Source organism: Dysidea avara, chromosome 15 (genome assembly GCF_963678975.1).
Source record: "Dysidea avara chromosome 15, odDysAvar1.4, whole genome shotgun sequence".
Taxonomy (NCBI): Eukaryota; Metazoa; Porifera; class Demospongiae; order Dictyoceratida; family Dysideidae; genus Dysidea; species Dysidea avara.
This window is the reverse complement of record NC_089286.1, coordinates 10,884,443-10,906,150: the sequence shown is the minus strand read 5'-3', so window position 1 is coordinate 10,906,150 and position 21,708 is coordinate 10,884,443. Positions and strand designations below refer to the sequence as shown.

The 21,708-nt window shown below is 38.4% G+C and overlaps 2 protein-coding genes across 3 annotated transcripts in view; one reads left to right on the top strand and one right to left on the bottom strand.

Annotated features, from left to right (window-relative positions):
* The window catches only part of LOC136245998 (uncharacterized), a 220,963-nt gene that overhangs the window by 165,203 nt on the left and 34,052 nt on the right, over window positions 1-21,708 (top strand). The gene's annotated exons all lie outside the window — the stretch shown is intronic.
* The window catches only part of LOC136245985 (dynein axonemal heavy chain 10-like), a 55,030-nt gene that overhangs the window by 13,351 nt on the left and 19,971 nt on the right, over window positions 1-21,708 (bottom strand). Inside the window, exons 19-43 of the mRNA XM_066037433.1 lie at window positions 19,067-19,247; window positions 18,890-19,012; window positions 18,607-18,840; window positions 18,325-18,551; window positions 17,114-17,282; window positions 16,726-16,826; window positions 16,431-16,614; window positions 16,232-16,366; window positions 15,930-16,082; window positions 12,942-13,130; window positions 12,677-12,823; window positions 12,365-12,556; window positions 12,011-12,129; window positions 11,665-11,959; window positions 5,278-5,535; window positions 4,691-5,215; window positions 4,328-4,480; window positions 4,143-4,277; window positions 3,886-4,024; window positions 2,425-2,684; window positions 2,154-2,318; window positions 1,819-2,100; window positions 1,678-1,717; window positions 1,531-1,619; window positions 703-939 (exon numbers count right to left, since the gene is read on the bottom strand). Of these exons, the coding sequence (XP_065893505.1) occupies window positions 703-939; window positions 1,531-1,619; window positions 1,678-1,717; window positions 1,819-2,100; window positions 2,154-2,318; window positions 2,425-2,684; window positions 3,886-4,024; window positions 4,143-4,277; window positions 4,328-4,480; window positions 4,691-5,215; window positions 5,278-5,535; window positions 11,665-11,959; window positions 12,011-12,129; window positions 12,365-12,556; window positions 12,677-12,823; window positions 12,942-13,130; window positions 15,930-16,082; window positions 16,232-16,366; window positions 16,431-16,614; window positions 16,726-16,826; window positions 17,114-17,282; window positions 18,325-18,551; window positions 18,607-18,840; window positions 18,890-19,012; window positions 19,067-19,247 (4,732 nt within the window). The remainder of the gene's footprint in view (window positions 1-702; window positions 940-1,530; window positions 1,620-1,677; window positions 1,718-1,818; window positions 2,101-2,153; window positions 2,319-2,424; window positions 2,685-3,885; window positions 4,025-4,142; window positions 4,278-4,327; window positions 4,481-4,690; window positions 5,216-5,277; window positions 5,536-11,664; window positions 11,960-12,010; window positions 12,130-12,364; window positions 12,557-12,676; window positions 12,824-12,941; window positions 13,131-15,929; window positions 16,083-16,231; window positions 16,367-16,430; window positions 16,615-16,725; window positions 16,827-17,113; window positions 17,283-18,324; window positions 18,552-18,606; window positions 18,841-18,889; window positions 19,013-19,066; window positions 19,248-21,708) is intronic.

The window sequence follows — 21,708 nt, the reverse complement described above, 5'->3', positions numbered from 1 at the left end:
TGTTATGATGGTTTATATAAGTGCCTGTAGATTATTTTCTCGATGTCTTCTGTACATATTGATTTATTCACTCGTCCGGGTGTCTTGCTGTATTTTCCACACTGCTTATCTTATGAAGCTGAAACTTAGCCAATCCATTTCTCTGTCCCTGTAGACAACAAAGAACCAATAAAATGAACTTTGATAAATGTGCGTATATCAATGGTTTTCTAAAATTAGGTCACATATTCATTTCTTGTACTTAATCTTTGTATCAGCACATGTGGACAAACATGAAGCTCCAATTTGAAGTGCACTATACAAGAGAAGAAATGCTAGAGGTTTTTCAATTGTGCAAGGTGTAAAATTTCACGTGGTACATGGCCAACAATTAATTGCCTTTCACTATACACTTACCAAGCAAAACGGTCTTCTATAGTATGAAATACATGCTCCACAAAAAGAATTTGTACAAAAACCAGACTCCATGTGGTGACTGCAAATGACAACACCTCAAGAAAGTGAATCCATATTGCTTGCAATGAGGTTTTTTTATTAACAAATGTGCTTAACAACTACGTAAATGTTAATTGTAATATTCTTTGTAAACTTTATTAAGCAGATGTACCTAACAACCAGACTCTACAATACCTTCTATTCAAGAGTGTACATACTGTTACAAGATTTTGAAGCAATTCTGTATCAACATACAGTGTTGCTAACCTCAGATAGAAATCGAGAGGCTACTGCTTGTAATGCTTGTTTAGGCCAAGCAGTGAACCAGTCAATGGATGAGTTATTGACTAAACCAGGAAAGTTTCTACATCTATTCTTTAGTGTATCACCAACTGGTGACATTGCCATCACAATGTGGAGATTGTTAGCACATTTACTGACAAAGTATCCCCAAGTGCTCTCCCTGGTGGGTGGTAACCCAGCCTTCTGAGCCTCAGCACGAACCTATATGTGTGTATAAATACGAACAATGCATTGCAAGGTATCTGTACATTTATGAAATAATTATACATTCATAGATATAATTAATATGTACAAACTATGGCTGGAACAAAGGTTCGGAAGCTTCGAAACTTTTGTAAACTTTGAAGGTGGTTTTACCCCCCTCCAAAGCTTCATAGCCATGGATACTGCCATGTCTAATCAGTCAAAATGCCATGTGCTTCTTGGAAGCTACAAATATCATAGACAAAATCATGGTATCTGAGCAGTTGTACTAGAGCCTGTACTACAGCTGCAACAAAGTCTGCATGAGACCAAATGAGTGTACACCCATCAGATATGATCATTAATTACTAACATGCCATAATCAGCAAAGCTTCGAAGCTTAGGTGGCTTTCTTTCAAGAAGCTTCAGAGGGTAAAATTCGACCTTCATTTCAGCCCTGTATATTTTGATTGTACAAGCTCATGTGCACATGTGTGCATATACATACAATGTGTTTGTGTATATGGAAGATGTAGAAATTAAACATGATGTACATATTGTGTATTGTAAAATGTTATATGTACGTATGAGAGTGCTAAATTAGATTACTTGTCCAATAATCTGATCCTTTTCATCTTCAGCAAACAGAGCAGGTACCATACCACTAGTCAACATGTTGTTGATAAGCTCTAGAAATCCTACAAGTGATAATACACTAAAGTGAACCATAAACTAAACAGGTTCATAAATGTGTACCTTCTTGAGCCACATGACCATCAGTAAATAAGAACACCATCTACAGAACATAACATGTAACACCTTCACATGTAAGCAAATGTAATCTTGACTGGTGAAAGCATATGTCAGTAACTAAAGGTACATATATGCTATGTTTACCTTTTTGTTTTCTATTCCTAGCTTGTTGTAAAGTGACCTCAGATCCTCTCTGAACTCTTCCTCACCATATCCTCTACTCAGAGTGATCTCAAATACTCCACAACCAGCAGCATATGCTGCCAGACGAGCCAGACTCTGTCTACCACTACCACCAACCCCAACTAATAGGGCGTGACCCTGGTCCATACGGATCACCCGGTGGATACGTGTCAAGTGTTGTAGAGCATCATCAAACAACACCAGATTCATCGGCTTGTGACTATCATTGTATTCTTCCAGGATCTGAAGTGAACATCAATGCTACTCATGATAACAATCATAGCAAAGTCACACACTTCTTCAAATAATCCCTTGGCAGCATCATAGTCTTGGATGTCTTCATAGATCCTTGGCACTTCAGGGTTTAATGCTGTACGATAATCACCATACAGTAGTGGATCCCTCAGTGCTGTTTCTGTATGTTCTGAAAAGTGCTCTTGAAGCAAACTCTTTAAACGTTCCTACACAATCAATCAAAAATAAGTACACCAATGTCTGTTGTATACATAAGAGATAGATATGTCCATACATACTTGTGAATGCTCATACTAGTACTATATTACTTACCGAAACTAGATCTTTGTCCTTGTCATTTGTCAGTCGGTCATAGAACACACGCAGGCACTCATTTCTCCACACTCTGATGAAGCTAGCTACACTATCAAACCTGTCTGGGGTGGTCAAACACAGACCATGGTATATACGTGACAAGTCTCTGAGGTTGAAGATGTAGTGGAATTTGGATGGTGTGGGAGGGAGATCTTTTACAATACTGTGATAGAGCTCCATGGTAGCTGTGGTGATCTTTTTACTTAAATCATGCATAGCTGTAAAACAGGTATATAGAGTAGTAACATACTTACAGACCAAAAACAAAAACAAAACTACATACTTTACTATTATGTCTGGCAACATTTACCAGTGGTGGATATAATTTTTAATGGGGTTTCTGAAACTTAATGAAAAGTGTATTATACATAGATAAGGAATAAAACAATAAGGCATCTGAGGACACACTTCCAGGATTTTAGAAGCGCTGAAATTGGATTTTAGAATACCTTTTTAAAGTTAACAATCAAATATGAAATAAACAAACTAACTGCAGGGCAAAGGTTGTGGCTAAGGTGTAGCTTTGATTGTTCTATTAGAGTAATAGACTCTTTCCAAAAATACGTCACTGCTTAGCAACACCTTTCCGACATTTTGATTGGGGCCACTGTCAATAATTACGATTGCGCTACATAGAAATACGGTGGTGAAAACAGCTCGAGCAGAGTAGTATCAGTAGTATTGTTAAAGGACAGGCCATAGAAATCTTCCAGGTTGCAAATTAGTGTTCTGGTTAGAGGCAGGTGGTTATCAGGGCTGAACAAGGTGTGAAACATCGACAACACTAATTTTCTTGTCTGCCAGTACAAGAAGCTATTATATAGCATGTGGGAGGTGGGAGGTCAGCCTGTTACAGTTACTATCACCAATACAGTACTAATGATTACCCATACAAAAATGCTATATAATAGCTTCTTGTATGGGCAGGCAAGGAAATTAGTGTTGTGGATGTTTTGCAGCCCTAATAACCACCTACCTCTAACCAGAACACTAATTTGCAACCTCAAAGACTTCTATGGCCTGTCCTTCAACAATATTTCTCTGCTCAAGCTGTATTCACCACCGTATTTCTATGCAGTGCGATCGTGATTATTGACAGTGGCCCCAATCAAAATGTCGGAAAGGTGTTGCTAAGCAGTGATATATTTTTTGGAAAGAGTCTATCACTTGAGTGCTCTAATAGAATATCTTGATCGCTTTTAAAGCAGTGGGAAGTGGAAAGCAAAGTGTTGCTGAGGGTTTAGTAGCTATAAAGGATGTTAGTTAAATGCAATCACATGTTTGCTACTTAGTATACTAGTTAAACTGCCACTGAACTAAATTTAAAAGGGGGTTTCTCTTGAAACTACAGAAACCTATACTTAGATCCACCACTGTTAAAACAAATGCACATACACACAATGTTAACAGAGGACATACATTTCTTAAATGGTTGCAGATGTCCCTGTAGAATGGAAGAGTATATGAGGAATAGTGATTCTGATGATGGAAATGTGATGTTGTAGACACTAAACAATGATATGAAACGTGGATCTACTTCATTACGACCTCCACCAGCCTGAAATTAGAGCAGAGCATGTACATTTCGCTGCAACTAATAAAATTGAAAGCTCAAATTAAACAATGGAAGTGTAACAGTTCATTCCAACATTTATGAAGTACATGGTGTAACATACTTTCCCCATAGCTGCTAAGAAGCCAATATCTTTGCATGCTTTCCAGTTGAGGTCTTTACCTCTATCATACATTCCTCCTCTCTCTAACAATAATTTCAGCAATGCTATTGGCTGTTGTGTGCCATACACATCAACCTAAAGCAAGCAATACAATAATACGACTTATATACATTAGTAGTTCCCACTTGTGGCATGTTCATGTCATCAATGAATATGAGTAGCCTCTTTCCTGGAGGTGGTCCATAAGTGTCCTTTGTTCTCTTCTCAACATTAGCCTCAATGTTACGTTGTACATCCATTGAAGTAGTTCTTGAGGAGAAGTTGATGTTCAGTAACAACTACAGTTTGACAAATAAAGTAAGTATATTCGTTAGTGATGTTGTAATAAATAATATTGTTTTCTATAGTTCAAATATCTTAATCACGTATCTACAATTATATGCTCAAAAACGGTGGGGTACAATCTAGTATAAAAGTGAGAACATGTTCATATGAACAGTTTTCTTGCAGCATATATTAAAACACACTAAAACATAAAATGAACATACATAGGATTCTGGATCTAGTTCTCGTAGGAAGTTTTGTGTGGTGGCAGTTTTGGAGGTACCAGTCTCTCCTACCAACACCACAGGTCTCCGCACTCGTACCATCAGCTGTAACAACCAAGTATTTCTCACAGTATCCACAGTGGGTACAAGGATCTCATTAAACTTCATTCCTGGCTTGTGTACATAGTCGGGCACCTTATCAGCCCAAGGTACCCACAGCATTTGTTGTTGATCAAACATGTACTCATAGAGTGTTGGTAAATTGATTGGGATTTCACCCTGCTTGGCACAAGCTCTTTCTCCATTGTTCTGTGTAAGACCTGCTAGTTTTTTTACGTATGCATCAAACTTGACTCGTCCTTCTTCTAACAAGCCCGCTCCTATTGACCAGATTATACACTGAATGAAAATAGTCTCTAAAACTTCTGAGCCAATTCCCATGCTTGGTCCATCTCCTTCCTTTCCTCCTAGCTCCACAGTGGGAAGAGGGAGCAATGCACCTAACATAACTGTTAATTGGGTCACCTGGAAGAGAAAGTAATTTTGTCATACATTACCTGTCCCAATTATGTGTATATTCAACCTACCATGTTCAGATTAGTTAGTGGCACAATGGTTTTCAGTTTATCTCCTTGTCGACCTTCCACAATACCCTCCAGTACCATTGAGATACATTGTGGTACATATTTCTCATATAACTTCATCAATTCTTTACTGTCATTCTCATTAGGAATACTGTTCACCCATTTCTCCCAGAACGGAGCATAGCCAAGGTTCTTGGGGTCCACATACACCATACCACAACGTGACACAGTAGCTGGTGAAGCATACTGTAAGTCTGAAACCTGTATAGGTACATTTGTGTATATCATCACATGTGTAGTAACATTACTAAACACAATTTACCACTGTAAGTAAGGTACAGACAAGAAAGCCTGTGTATGGTTAGGATTAAACCAAATAGAACCCACAACCAATAATATTCAATACCATTGCACATGTACACATTGATCACATGATCGTTGCTCGTGGTAATAGTTAGAATTACTTGAACTAAATCCTGTCACAGAAATTGAATCCACTGCAAACATGCCAAAACATCTGCAAAGACCCCTCCAGTAGATACCATGGATAAGAAATCCTTTTGTGGCCATAGTTTCAGTAGCATCAGAATTGGTCAGGAAAGGGATGGACTATTCATTACTGATGACTTATTATAACCGGTTAGCTTGTTCCTTGTATGCCATGTTGGACGAAGGACATAATTTAGATTTTTAAAATCTGTTGGAAACTGATTGTGCAGTCAGGATAGGACCAAAGGCCGTCCTGGCTTACTTCATTATAGCTCAGCGCTTATACGTATGTTTTCTAATAAGTTTAACATGATTACAGTGTGTCGCTTGTCCAGGCAAGTTTGTCAGCCACCCCCAATATTTAATTGCATTTGTTAGGCACTTCTTGATGCTGGTGTTTAAATACAAATAAAGGGAAAAATAATAATTAAGAGTTTTAAAGATCATAGAAATAAAAGTAGTGAAACAAGGGAGGTCCCCTACACCTGAAGATATATTAGTGGATATTTAATCCCTAATGTGGGTATAGGGATTAATTTCCACTAGTATATCTTCAGGTGAGGGCGACCTCCCTTGTTTCACTACTTTTTATTTCTATGAACCCTAATCGGACTTAAAATTCTTAATTCTTCCTTATACTTGTTTGTTTACTTTTTGTAAAATTTTTGACTGGTGAACCCACACATACCGGATTAGAATGAAAAGAACTGATTGCACCAGGCTTATTGTTTCCATCTGAATGTGCGCCCCAGCTATCAATTACTGAAATAGTGAAGTGGCTATTACACTTTATTTTCAGCCTGTTACACAAACAAAGAGCACTAGGAGAAGGACCTCTGCAGTCACAACAGAAAACTTAGACGACCACCATCAAACAAGGTAGCCATCATGTGGTGCTACCGCGAATTAACACCTTGCACTATTAGCAAAGTAAGTGGGACACAAAGGAGGACACAGGTAAGTACATGAAGCATGCACTGTATGTACTGCGGTATGCCAAAAGGCACCTGTCAGGCTGAGGCAACGTCTTAACAGTGAAAAAATCATGCCCGTAGCCTTAACAATTATCGAGTTATGCTTGTATGAAGGCATCAGGCAGTGAGTCAGTCGGTCAGTCAGTCAGTAGAGAAATTCACTAAATATTTTTTTTTAAACTTCTTAGCAACTTTTTGGAAGTGCTTCAGGTCATACTGAAGGCACTTTTGGGCTTGTAACCAATACTGCCAAGGTGCTATGAAGGTATTGTGAGGCTGGTTTTAGGATGATATTTTTGGCCAAAAAAGTCCAAACCTACATGATCCCTAATATACAGTACTATCATACTGTATGATTAAGTCGATAAGAGAGAGCAACTGTTTTAATAAGCAATACTATTACTAATTTTGTATAGACAGAGAGATCGAGTGCTGCTGCATGATTCATTATACACTTTACTATTGAAACAGAAGATGTGGTGTTGGCCCATACATGCATGCATGTCAATAATTGCCTTTATTTTTTTAAGAGTGTCTGTGAGATTGGCTACCATGCATGCAGATATATGCATGATTTTTGTTGATGCATATGTACCAGAGATTTTTCTGCTTTTTGTATGTGTTACCTCTATGTGTTTGTATATATGACTCTGTGCATCATCTGCAACCATACTTGCTTGTTATATTGGCAGATAATTGCCTGCAATGATTGATTCATTATTAGTTGCTGCACGAATCATGGGTAACCAAAGTCTATGGTTATTTACATACTCTGTACACTCTCAGATTCCAGTTGTACACTCCTTGGTATCCTTACCGATATCCGCCTTACAGTTATTCACAAACAATTTCACTGTCTCGTGTGTAGTCATGCATAGTAGCCTGCAACTTAATGTTGTTGCCAAACTAAGTCTTTGCTGTATCCACAAACATATTTGATGTACCATTTGCCACTGCATGTGTGCTTGTGCATTTCACATTAGGTGTAGCTGAATTGCTGGGGCTATATGCATTTGGAATTATACCTGAAGTTATTCGCAAACTTGCTGTCTGCCTCCAGTTTGTATTGTTACTTGCTGTATATAAGTATCGTTGTCTATGGTTGTTTGCACAGCTTGCCATGCTGCACTCTCTATGCATTTTCCAATTTTTTTTACATGCACGGTGGTTTGCTATATTCAAAAAACTTTGAATATATGTGTGATAATACATTAAACTGTATATCTAATATTAACTGTGTGCGTCTATTTGATGTTGTACACGTGATATAATAATAAGATTTGGGCGGGCGTTGAGTCTCGCTGAGAGCTGGAGTTCGGGTGTTGTGTCGTGTAGTGTCTGTATTGTTAACAAGCCAATATACAAAAACCGCTATATATGTGTGATCCGCATGTGTATTGGTGCACATACGTCGTTGCTCAAAGGCTATAGATTTTTGTAGACTTGCTGTTAGCCTCCAGTTGCATGCTTATTCATGCGGCTACACATCAGCTATTACATATAGGTGCATACTGCGATCTGTGGCTGTTTTCAAGCTTACTACACATGTTTCTCTGGGCTCCAGTTGTACTTTCCTTTATGCCTCTAGCGATGTTTTTATGCACAGGGCTATTGCTATATATATAGGCTATTGCTATATAAATATATATTGCCATATATATATTATAGTTATAACACGCTTACGAGGGATATGACTAAAATATACGCACGATTCACGAGAGTTCGCGCTCGAGTGAGAGTGCGTATATTTAATCATATCCCGAGTAATTGTGTTATAACTGTTATATTCTACACCCTAGTAGATGAAAACGATTATAGATAGTAAGTTATAGTGAAACAGCACCTCCTGGAGATGGAAATCAATAGAAATTCTTGATGGATAAGACGTTTACACTTTTAACGGTGCCACGCCCACATAGTCGCAATTAGTGAGTTATCTATGAAGGAGACAAGAGTTCATCGAAACTTGTTCCAGTTCCTTAGGTGAATAATTGTTGGTTGATTTAGGCGCTTGTTATTAGACTTCTTTACCGTTTAGATAAGGATTTCATGGAATGTGTGAAGTTACACCATATATGGTAGGCATAGCCACAAAGCGTGGTATATCAGTTATATACCACAGTTAGCTGTGGTATATCAGTTATATACCACAGCGCGGCGCTTTTGATCTCAACCACAGGTGTGGTATATATATATATATATATATATATATATATATACAACCTTCAAATATATACATCTCCATGCGCATCCAGTTAGCGGCTGCATACCTGCAACTCAATGTCTATAGCCATTGCAGGCCTGCTACATCACTGTCTTTTGGCTCCAGTTGAAAGTTCACTCATCAACATCTGTACGGATAATAGTGCATGTGTTTCGGATATAGTAATTCCTACTGCACATGTAGTTGCGCTGCATAGTGCATGCCTGCAACTCAACAGCAGCTGCTTTTTGAGTGAACTTGCAACTGGAGCCAAAAGGCAGCGATGTAGCAAGCCTGCAATGGTTATAAACATTGAGTTACAGATATTCAAGCCTGCAAATGGTTGTAGGAATTGCATGCATACTTGCACGCTGCAGCCAATATACATGTGCATATAAATGGCATGAAGCAAGCCTGTATGCTTTTACCAAAAGTACGGATAATATATATATACTATGATCACGTGAAACTTCAAAGGCGCCGCTGGTTGCATATAGGGCATATACACCCCAAACCCACAGGTGAGTACATACCTACCTGAGGTGAGTATATACGTATATATACCACTTTAGCGTGGGCGTTCAAAGGCGCCGCTCGGTGTTTAACTCGCATATTGCCCGGGCAATATCATGGGAAAGTGGTTTGCCAATGACTTTGATACCCAGCCAGTTCAAAGAATCGATGCGCTTTGACTCGTTATAGTGAGCAACATAGAGCTTTGTATTGTGGGACTCGGTTTTGTAGAGGTTGCTAAGCTTAGTACATAGGCTAAGATAGAGTAGTTGGTTGTTACTAAAGGATAATGAAGGCACAAAATAATTGTTTGGGCGATTGTGGATGCGTATTTCTACCCACCGCGTATCAGCCTTTGAACAGACCACGGAACAGCAAAGCTACTACTGCTACGTTGAAATAGGTTAGTAACTTACAGTTCTAAGTACTTAACTTAATATAATAACTTACTTACTGTCCCAATAGTGAAGTTAGTTGGCTTAACTTAGTACAAAAATGATAACAATATAAACTCCATCCCACAATCGCAAGTTTTATAACATTGCGTGTTGAAGCATAATAACGTATTAATGACGTTTTAACGTATGGACAACGTTTTGATGGCTATTAGCCCACGCTATTAAAACCACAATCGATCTTCAGATGCTACTGTATAAAACAAATGGGATGAGTTCTAGTTAGTTCTTTCACCTATTAGGTGAGTGTGCCCCAAGTGATATATATCACTTGTACCATGGCTGCTTGGGATTTTGCTGACATATACACCCGCAGCCCTCGGGCCTGCGGCCTTTGTGCTTTGGGTGTATATATCAGCAAAATCCCTCGCAGCCATGGTATAACTATTACATACTCACCTGGGAAGTCACGTGACACATTAAGTGACACATTACTGTGTCACGATTACGGGCTGGTATACCGACGTGGGTGGGCGAGCGACGCCCACGCTAGCATGACCAATCACCCAGATGACTCAGGCTAATAGCCTTTGTCGCGCTAGGCAATCAATCACCCCAGCCAGTAAGAGTCCAACCACTGAATTCATTTTATAACCATACCTCGCGACTTTGATGATGGGTGGCAGCAAGTAATGCTGCTCCTACGTTTGTTGATATGAACAGACAAGTCCTGGGGATATACGGAAATATGTTTACTAAGTCCCACAATCAATTCGATTCTTCATTGTGAGCAAGCTGAATTGCGAGAGGAACTCTACCAGTGTGTCTACCATGCCAAACTATGGCGAATTAAGTGTATGTACATACTTGAAGTTGGGTTGTGTGCATATGGGTTGTTAGTAAGTAATGTAGTGCGGATTAATTTAGAAACACATATGAACCACGGCTCACTTCAGTGTATTGCACTTATATACATCCCTCCTCCTCAGTCATTGGAAGTTTACTGTTGATAAACACCTCAGCTTTGCCTCGGTATTTATCAACAGTAAACTTCCTCTGACTTCGGAGTCAGGGTGTATATAAGTGCAATACGCCTTGTAGCCATGGTTAATATATTACATATATTGCGTACCATGCTACGGTTGATACTCCTTTGTGCTTTACTAATATCCGTGGGTACAATAACATTGTGCTATATTGACAAACTTAAGGAGTGTGTATAAGGATCGCTATCTATGGTTATTTGCAGGCTTGCCAAGTACTCCATTCACACTCTCCTATATGTATTTGCCAATGTTTGCTCACACAGAAGTTTGCTATATTCCACAATAATATTCTTGCATATGTTTTGGATGGAAGTGCATCGGGGCCAAGCTGACATAGGATGTTAACTAGGGTTCTGCAATACAGTGCATTTTGTGTATCACGTATTACCATCAATAAACTGATACGATACTGTATCGCAATACTATAATGAAGTGGTCATGGCTAGTTATGACTGGTACTACCATTTCAGCTAACCACTATGATGAATTCACTCAATGTTCTGTGAGTTGTGCAATATCCTTTTTGATGCTTAAATTTTTAAAGAATAAACAGCTAAGAGTACATTAGTAGAAAGAGATCACTGTATTACCTATTATAGTATTTATGCTCTACTAGAGCACTCACTAACTGTTCTATTAGAGTATATATTGATATTGTTTAGGTGAAGTAACGTATTGTGATACTCAATTAATTGTATCAATATATATGTATTACTAACTACCTACATGAGCATATCGTGCATTCCTAATTATACAGATCTTGCATGTACCTCCACTAGTAGGGCACAGTGCTTCTGCAGTCTGATACGTTCACCATTGGCTAGAGTAAGGAGTTTGTTGTCGTCCATGACAGAATTCATGTTCTCCACCCACAAGGCATCCACATCACCATCAAACAAAATATACCTTCTCTCATTCTTCTCTGTTGGTTTGTTCACTTCTCTGAAGATGTTTGATAATAGTCCATCAGTCCAGTCCCTAGTAATTGGATCCAGAATACCATACAGTTCTATCACAGAACAAGCCTTGGGATTGAGGATATTCAACTTTGTGACCAATCCCAACCTAAAGTGATAAACAAAGTAGTTGTAAATACATGTATTAACTAAAACTTACTTGGTTTGTGCCCTGCACAAGGTGTGTATGACAACTGATTTTCCACCACCGGTAGGACCCACGACCATCACAGTGTGACGTGTTAACATTGTCTCATACAACTGAACCACCTTATCCACCTGTATACAACAGAATAAATGTGGAATGTAACCAAGTCAGCTATTGTACTATTTTTTGTTTGTTTGATTGCATAAATAAAATCGAAAACTGAATAGGACTATATGACGTATAGTACACTCACTACACTGACCGGTACAGAGAGTGGAACATTCAAATTAAGTATAGAACACATTTCAGATTAAGATACATAACTGAGAATAAACTACACAAATATGAATGTGCATCAATTTCTACCTGCTGTGGTAGTAGGATGTATTTATTGTCCACCAGTGCTTGTTCTACAGCATCATTGAAGTTAGGATATCTCACTCTGGGACAGTCCAGTCCAGGAAACAAATCAGAGATCAGCCCCAAGAATAGTGGAACATCTTCAAACACAAACTTGGGCAAGTTCATATCACGTAGGGCTCTCATTAGCACCACATCCTATAATTAAATGTACGTAGCTAAATTTGCACACCAAACATTTGATATGTACTCACACATATATGTATGGACAAACATATATGTATGAGCAAACAAGGAATAGGATTCATTATAATTCACCTCTTGTAGATCAGGTGATCCTCTCTTAAGCTCTCCAGCCATCACGAGTACAGCCTTTAGTGCACGTAATCCAAAGTCATAATGGTATTGTCTGCTGAGTTGTCCTTTAGCTAAACTGTATAGCACTGTCATCTTCTTAGCTAGAACCTGTTGAGATTATAGACACTTCATGCATATGCATATACATGTGTCTGTGTATGTAGTAATTATGTATATGCATGCAATTACCACCATACACTATAAATAAAAATATGTCCTTATGTACCTTGGCCATGAGGAATCCTTCAGAAAACAACATGATCTCACAGATCTGCATCAGGTCAGGTACAATCACAACTACTGGTCTAAACAATGCCTTCACACTCTCTGGTAGTTCAGTACGACCAGCATAACCGGGGTTCATCGTGATGAAGATACCCATCCTGTTGTCCATGGCTATCTCAACACCTTCAAACTAATAGAATACGATAGAAACATACAAAGGCCCTTCTGTGAATTTTGAATATCAAGACACACGGTAGTGGGTCATGCCGCTCAAGAAACTGGTGTGCCACACCAGTAGGTCATTGACAGGAAGAACAAAAATGAAATTTTCACACATACATGGCTCCGTGCTGCCTTTATGAAACGAGACAAATTTTGCTATAAAAATGCCCTCCATCTTCAATATTTCACGTACCAAGTTTGAGCGTAATCACCACAGGTGTTCCCGAGATTCGAACTTTCAAATATTAGTTAAATTTTTCCTTCTTTTGCACACTTACAAAGCCGCCAAGATGTTATCCAATTGTCTTGAAATTTGGCACACATATATAGGGGTGGGGCTTAAAGTCGAATCTTGGTACCAAGTTTGGTTTAAATATGATACACAGTCACAGAGTTATTAACAACTATTCATAAAAAATAACTTGAAAATGTTGTCATGCCTACAAGGTAAACTGCTTATGGGAAGAAGCTGAAAATCAATACATACGTAGATAGGTTAAGGTTACGGTATAGTCACGGGGAATCATTCAAATTTTTGAATGCCTACCAATACTTTTTGAGAAGGCTATAAAACCAGTATACTGAGTCTAGCAGCGTGAAAGGTTTAAAGTGAACACAAAGCCCTTCATATTTAATGTTTTTACGTCGCTACAGTGTAGTTTGAGGCAGGTGGAACACTACAAGTTGTTGTAGCAAGACAGGTAAACCAGCCCATACATCACTCAGCCCCAACTTGTTTTTTTGTGCAGCCAAATGCAGCAAAAGCTGTAGGCTCTATGGGCAATTCTGGGGCATGGTGATACTGTACATTAAATTTATTAGGTCCTGTGGAAGCGTTTTTGGCATATTTCTTCCCAGTGACAGAGATACAAGCTATCAAAGAGCTTGTTTCACTAGAAAAAACTACTAAAAGTTCAATAAAATGTCTTCACAAACAGTAACTTAAAATATTGCTTCCACAGGACCTAGATATAGTTACTTGTGTCAAAATTATAGGGGTTCAGTAATCTGCATGTTAGTCTGGTTTTTGGCAGCGCGTTTTTGTAAAACATCGCTCTATCCTGGACCACACACCCAAGAACAGTTGTTATTCAGCAGTAAAAACATACAAGTACAAATAGTATTACTTCCACAACACAGTTGGTGAAATTATTTATCCCTTGCTTGGTTTAGAGCAGGTTCTGTAATTTGTTTTAAATCTTTTGTGATTTGGAAGAAATTGAGCTAAACACCATGAAGATACAGTATGAAAAGCAACAGTGTGTAACAATCACATGATTGAGTTCTGCTACTAACAAAATTACAACTTACCATGCCTATGCCTCGCAGGCAAACTGCTTAGCAGAATGAACCAAAACTGGTATATAGGAAGAGTAGTTAGTTTTTTAGTGGTGTAGAAGAATCTGATTTAAAAACAATAGTGAAACCAACTACATATGTGACTGGATCTACGAAAACTGTTCTTATCGCCCAAGACAGGAAGTTTGATTTTTTCACACAAACACAAAGCTTAATGAATGCACTATCAAGTTTCACTGCCACAGTCGACCAGAGTAAAGTGGTCTGCTTTTGCTGGCTGCTTTTTTAGAGCACAGTGGTGAGCCGTACGAGTGGTCTGGGGTCTTGATGGAGCCCTGGCCAACCAGGAGATGGCTGTGTGTGGCTGTACAACTCCGTGGTATTAGACAATGACCTGTGATGTAAATTTCCTTTCATTTTAGCCAGTTCTGAGCCCTGAGTGGCCCATAACTTGGCCCAATTCATCCCAACACGTTTCTTTTCAATTTTTGAACACCATCTTGCCCGCCTTCCAGGGACCCCGCCTCCCACCCTTCTGGAGCTCGCCTGATACAGACAACCTCAGTTTAAAAACTATCTAAAATGGCAGGAAACTTAGCTGTTGACTACTTTTTCACTGGGTGATCAGCAGGGTATTTGATAAGGCAATATGGTGCTCCATTGGCCCAGTGTGAACACAAAATGGCCCACACAACTCATGACTTCTGCTCAAATTTTCTCAGCACTAGTTCAGCTTTGTGACTGCTACACATCAAACATAAGCTGATTGGCCCAGTGGTATATTACTGGTGGAGCAGTAAATGTCTGGGTTGGGCCAGATTGGCTCAGAGTCGAAATACTTATCAAAAACTCTGGTGATCAGGAAGATAAGAAATTGTTGCAAAACGTGTGAAAATTTGGTATGCGTAGAGCTACCACCATTGGCCAGCTACAGCACACTGAATATTTAATACCGACGTTTCTCGATACTTTTAAATGGGCGATAAGACCGGTTTTCCCAGAGACAGTCACATATAGCAAGTGTGCTATCGAGATACTCTAATACTGCAGCCACCCTATTAGAGCATTCAGCTATGAAGGTGGTGGCCAAGAAATGGTTGCAATGATGCTAATGTTAGTTATTTCAATGATCATCATCATTGCAGTCATTTCTTGGCCACCATGTTTGATTCCACAACCTTTTACCCTGGCCTCTTTGGGGCTCTACCCTTTTTTCACAATTTGGCTGTTTTGGTATAGATAATGCAGTACAGTGCATCCCTGATTATCCAACCTCACACCTTAATTATTCGAATGTCATAAGTAACTGTTGAGTATTTTGTCACTAGCGTACACTCTATTACAGTAACATATGTTCTATTAGAGAACTTGAATGAAACTCTCTAGCAAATTCACTTATCTGAATAATTTGTGTAACTCTAGGAACAATGGTATTCAGATAAATGAGGACCAATTGTTCAAGACTTACTTGAAACTTCTTGAGGTTGTTGATGAGTGCATTTTGGATGATTTTGATTTGAGTGGATATAACTGACAATACTGAAATATCAATTCGGTTGAACTCATCAAAACATCCCCATGCACCACATTGAGCCAAACCAGAGAATATCTTCCCTACAGCCTACATAAACACAGACACATGTACATATGTTAAATCAGTTTCCTAACATTCAAATCAGTCTTCTAAATTCAAATCAACATTATAAAAAAGAATTTAGACAAGTATATGTGTGTGGTGACTCGTGTGCACAGTAAATTCAAACATCGCACCTTGTAGTCCATACCCTCTCCACAGTTGGTCACAACACACAGTAGACCAAGAGCTTTAGCCAAATCTTTGGTAGTTTCTGTCTTGCCAGTACCAGCAGGTCCTGCTGGAGCTCCTCCAAGATGCATGGAAAGTGCCTACCATACACATCACAGTTACAGTATTCACATACATAACATGGACAGTTATAACAAATTATACCTGTGTTAAGGTGAGATAAATACGGTCAGTCAATGGTGTAATAACTAGTCTTCCGTTCAGTCCCATATACTCATATCCATAACCAAATGATCCAGTACATTGTTGGATTGTCAGCTCATCTGGCTCCATCTGCCAGTAGAACCTCAACTGACTCTCCCACTCAAACTCTCTTGCATCCATAATGCTGTATAAAACAATCAAAATATGTACAAAAGATTGTTAGATGCATTATTAGAGTACAACAACCTTTGCTTCAAAACATTGACCTTACCAAACACAAAACATACAAAGTTACCTGTCCCTCACAAATCTGTCCACAATGTCTCTGTTATGTACATCAATGATCAGTAAACTGTTGAACTTCTTTCGGTCATTCTTGCTTAGCTGAGACCGAACCTGTAATACACACACACATGTGACAAAACAATGGAATGCTCAGACAAATTTTATATCATTTATGCATATACAGTGGAACCTCTCTTAACAAACTCCCCGAATTAAGAACACAGTAGAAAAAACCTCCATAGTAAGGACAAAAATTTTGGTCCCAACAGGTCTGGTTAATACATTTTTTACCTTTGATAAAGAGGAAAACCTCTATATTACAGCAAAAAGTGGCCAAAAATTCTGGGTCCCAAAATGTCCGTAATAGAGAAGTTCCACTGTATTGCATTTATATCTACCTTGACAACAACTTCTCCAATTTGAGTGTGAAGCTTCTTAGAATAGTTCTTTAGTCCCATCTTATCTCCCTTCTTTACTTTCATGAAGGTGTCTTCAACTTCCCACGTCCACCAGACCTGGTTAGCAGCTAATATCACCATACCTTGGAACCAGTACATCCACTCCACCCTATACCATACAAATAACACTGCACAATAGAACTGTGTGTGCTTTAGGAGTAAAGGAACATATACTTAATGATACACAAAAATAATTGTTAATCAAACACAGACGAAAATTCGAGTTCAGGCAATTTGAAATTCTATATTAGGTCATCTCTGTAAGTGCTTTCTTGTTTTTAATGCTGCGTTTGGTGCTTGATGAACTAATATTATTCCGTAAAGGTGATTTTCATGACATAAGATGTCTCTAGAATGATTTTTTAAAGGAAATGTTTTAGGTGGCGCACATCATTTTAGGGATGATCCCTACTTATACAGTACTACTGTACCCTGCCTGTCTGGATGCCAAATGAAGCAGCGTATGGCCAACATTTTATGTTACAATAACAAACTAACCAGTGGCATGTGCCTTTTGAGGTTCTGACAAGTGTGTGCCCTCTGTGCCTTGTCTTTCCTTTTATCTTCAATCAACCTGGTTGTCATCTTCTTCATGTATCAAGGTGTTAATTTTCCATACCAACACCTTCCTTGTGCAGCATACTTAGATGCCACAAATTATTTAAGGCACTTACGCTACTGTAAAAGGTACTGGACACCCGGTAAATACCTGTAACTTTCGAAACCACACCCATTTAACAATTTAGAACAATGGAATGGGAGACCACACCTCCACTTCGTAGGCGGGACGCTGACTCGAGATACTCTTATGCAGCAGTCACCCTAATAGAACAGTCACACATGCTGCAACAAAAAACTAAACAAATTAGTATATTTTTAAATGAAATAAGGATCCAAGCAATAAAAAGTAGTGAAACAGGATATGAATATGGTATTACGGGATAGCTCAGTGGGAAAATTCCTACTTTGGCAATGAACAAAATATTGTTATAAGATGGGATTTTCTCACAGAGCTATGCTGTAATACCATCATTCGATCTCTTGTTTCACTACTTTTTATCGCTTGGATCCCTACTTCATTTTTAAATTTTTAAATATACTAGTTTAATAGATGCAAGAAATAGACTACATTTAGAATTGATGGTACTCACCGGGGTGCACCCTTTTCACAGTAGCGGAAAATAGATTCTTTAGTGATCAGACGATTTGTCCTTCTCATTTCATTCAGTACTGCAGTCATCCAGTCCTCTACTCTACCCTCTGCAGCAACAGCACTACGAAACTGCATCTCTTCTCCTTCACTGGATATCATGGCTTGTGCTAGGGGCTCTCCTGTGTGACCCTGACCAAACTTCAACTTTGAGATGTTGTCAAACATCTAAAAAATAGTAGTTTCTGTGTACAGATCTACATACACAATTTCTCAAGGTTACCTTTATCATGTGCTCCTGTACACAAGTACACTCATGGCTACCAAGGATAGATAACAGTTCATCATCAGAGATGAAGAAAAAACGTGGAAAAGCATTTCTCTTGGAGTCTAGATAATCATTCAAGCTTTTCTGACATTTCTCCAAACCAGTACATAACATCTGTATGTCCTGCAGCCTGTTAGCACTGTGACATGCCTCTAATACTCTTGGGTTCTTAGCAGTATCAGACATGATCTATTGGCACATGGTGTAAAATGTTACATAACTGAATATGGGTATGTACCTTTTTGAAGGTCTTATCAATATTGTCAAACTTCTTAGCCTCCTCAGGTAGTTGTGCTCTGATGTCACCACCAATGAAGATACTCTCAAGGTACATCCACTTTCTCTGTACTACCATCCACACCTACAATAACTTGTATCACACACACTGTATGTATTGGCTGTCTCATATACTCACATCCACCACTTCACTGATGTGGGATAATGACTTCTCCCACTTCTGAACCTTATCAACAAATGGTCCTACAAAACGTGATGCTGACATGCTCTGAAGGTTCATTGCATTATCATCAAGTGTGATCACTATCTCATCCACTGAACCCAGGATGACACCTCTCTCTTGTGTACCCTTCATGTATCTATATATGATGAGGGAAAAAAAGTTAAAATGGACATCACACCAATACATATAGTCCAGTCATTTTATGGAAAATAAGGGGTCAACCTTTAACTAATTGCAACACAAGCTTTCTTAACAGTTCCTAGCACAGAAAATTGTACTCTATAACATATCAAAAGTCCTAAGGAATCCCATGACGGGAAAGTGACCTTTTAGTGACCTTTTACAGCCAATTTTTGGCAAAAATTGAGAATTTTGCCTATATTTCATCCAAATATCAACCAAATTGGTCAAATGTGGTATCAAATGAATGGTCTCACTGAAAAGAACAATGTGATACTTATTTGAAGTCAATAGCTCATTTTGTTCAGAAGTTAGAGCCATTTAACTGATCAAAAAAAATTGGTCGCCCACGCACTTAATTAAATTTAAGGTTTTCACTATAGTAGTGTTCTTTTCTTGACTGGAAGCACACTTTAAGCTGTGGTAAAAGACAAAAAATGACAAAGGAGATTTGTGGCACTTCAGGACTTGACTGTTACCATGGAAACCAGTCTGTACTATTGTTAGCTTGAAGCAGTTACACACTGTATATAGGCCTAACACACAGATCCACCAATTATATTGCAAACTGTACAATTTTGAATTTGCTATGCAAAGGTGGCTAGTATATGGGAAGTTCAAATAAAATTTATATAGCACATTTATGTCAACAAATCACATTCAGCTGTCAGCAAAATGCTCAGCTTTAAAGGTTTCAGCATATATTAATTATTAGTGTCCAAGTAATTGCAGAGCAATGTCAGCTAATTTTCTTGTAGTATAGAGGTAGAAAACTATCACTATCACACAGCTGGGATTATTATGCTCCAATAACTGTTGCCATGATAACTAATGGTGTTGTTTACTTGGCATTAAAAAGAAGCAAAACAGTGTCTTTCTTTTGATTGCTGTAGAATATTAGAGACTAAAGCAATAGATTTCAGGTATGAGAATCAAAATCAATACTGTATTTTTCTGCCAACTAGTGACTGCTGCCAACCTTTTTGTATTTGTGTTAATAAGATTTGTGAAATCAAGAATTCAAACATTTTAGTCATAGTAGCCATATATTTTTATTTAATCATTAAGGCTGCTATATATGCCTTTTAATTTACTTGGACATTGTTGTACATGGCCATTAATTTGTTTTTTTAGGTTTTATTCTTCATGCAATCCTTGCACATTAAATTTTCTTATTCTATTATTTAGCAAGCTTTATAAGACAATTGAATAGCTAGAGTGCTATCCTCTGATCTCAATGGATAAGACATGGAGGTACTAGAAGAGTGTGTCATTTGCAATCTACCCATAGAAGCATTATCCAAAGTTACCCTAGGAGAAAAGGGATGTGCAAGCATCAATAAGGCAAGTGAAGAAAGAAGAGACACTGTGCATTGCGTACCTGGACAGTTGGTACACCAGGAATGTCGCCGCCAATATTGTAAACCAGATCAAATAGCTAAAACTTTAAGAGTGAAAGAAGAACAACCAGGTACAGCAACAGCTACAAACACTGGTAAGCATATGCTTAGGTCAACACAGAGGGAGTTTAATTTTGGCACTGACTGCTTCTTTTGTGGTGAACCAGCAATTGTTGACAAAAAAAGAAAAACTTCAGAAGTTGTAACTGCAAGAACAGTTGAAATGAGAGCCACAATTCTAGCAGTGTGTCATGACAGGGGGGATGATTGGGCAAATGCAGTACAGGCTAGAGTATTACAAGTTCATGATCTACACGCAGCTGATGCAGTCTATCATAGAGTGTGCAGTGTCAATTTTCGCACCATGAAAAACATGCCCTTGGCTCATGGATCAGAAGGGAATACTTCAAAAAAGGTGAAGTTAGGTCGACCACAAGAGAAGCAACAATCAGATGCATTTCTTGAGACTACCAAATTCCTTGAAGAAAATGATGATGAACAGATTACTATTTATGATTTGATCCAACACATGGAAGAGTGTATGGTTGACAGCGAGCTAGGTGCTTACAGTTATCAATATATGCAGCAAAAGCTCAAAGAACATTTTGGAGATAGAATTATTGAGACGGAGATCAATGGTAAACCAAATGTTGTTACTTTTAGAAATAAAGCCAAGACAATCCTCCATGAATTTTATTGCCATCGTGATACTGATTCTGAAAAGGAAAAGATGAGGATAATAGAAACCGCAGCCAAATTAATCAGGGAAGACATTAAAGCAGTGAAAACATCTAACTCTGTTTACCCAGGCTTTGAAAATCTAGGATCTGATGTATGTATCAACTTTTTACCAGAGTCTCTGAGATTGTTTCTTACAGGTTTAATTATAAGAAAAGAAAACCAGATGAAAATTGCTTCAATTGGGCAAGCTATAATGCAGGCAGCTCGTCCCAGAGTTTTATTGGTACCTTTACAAGTTGGTTTGGGTGTGCAACTGCATCACCAGTATGCATCACG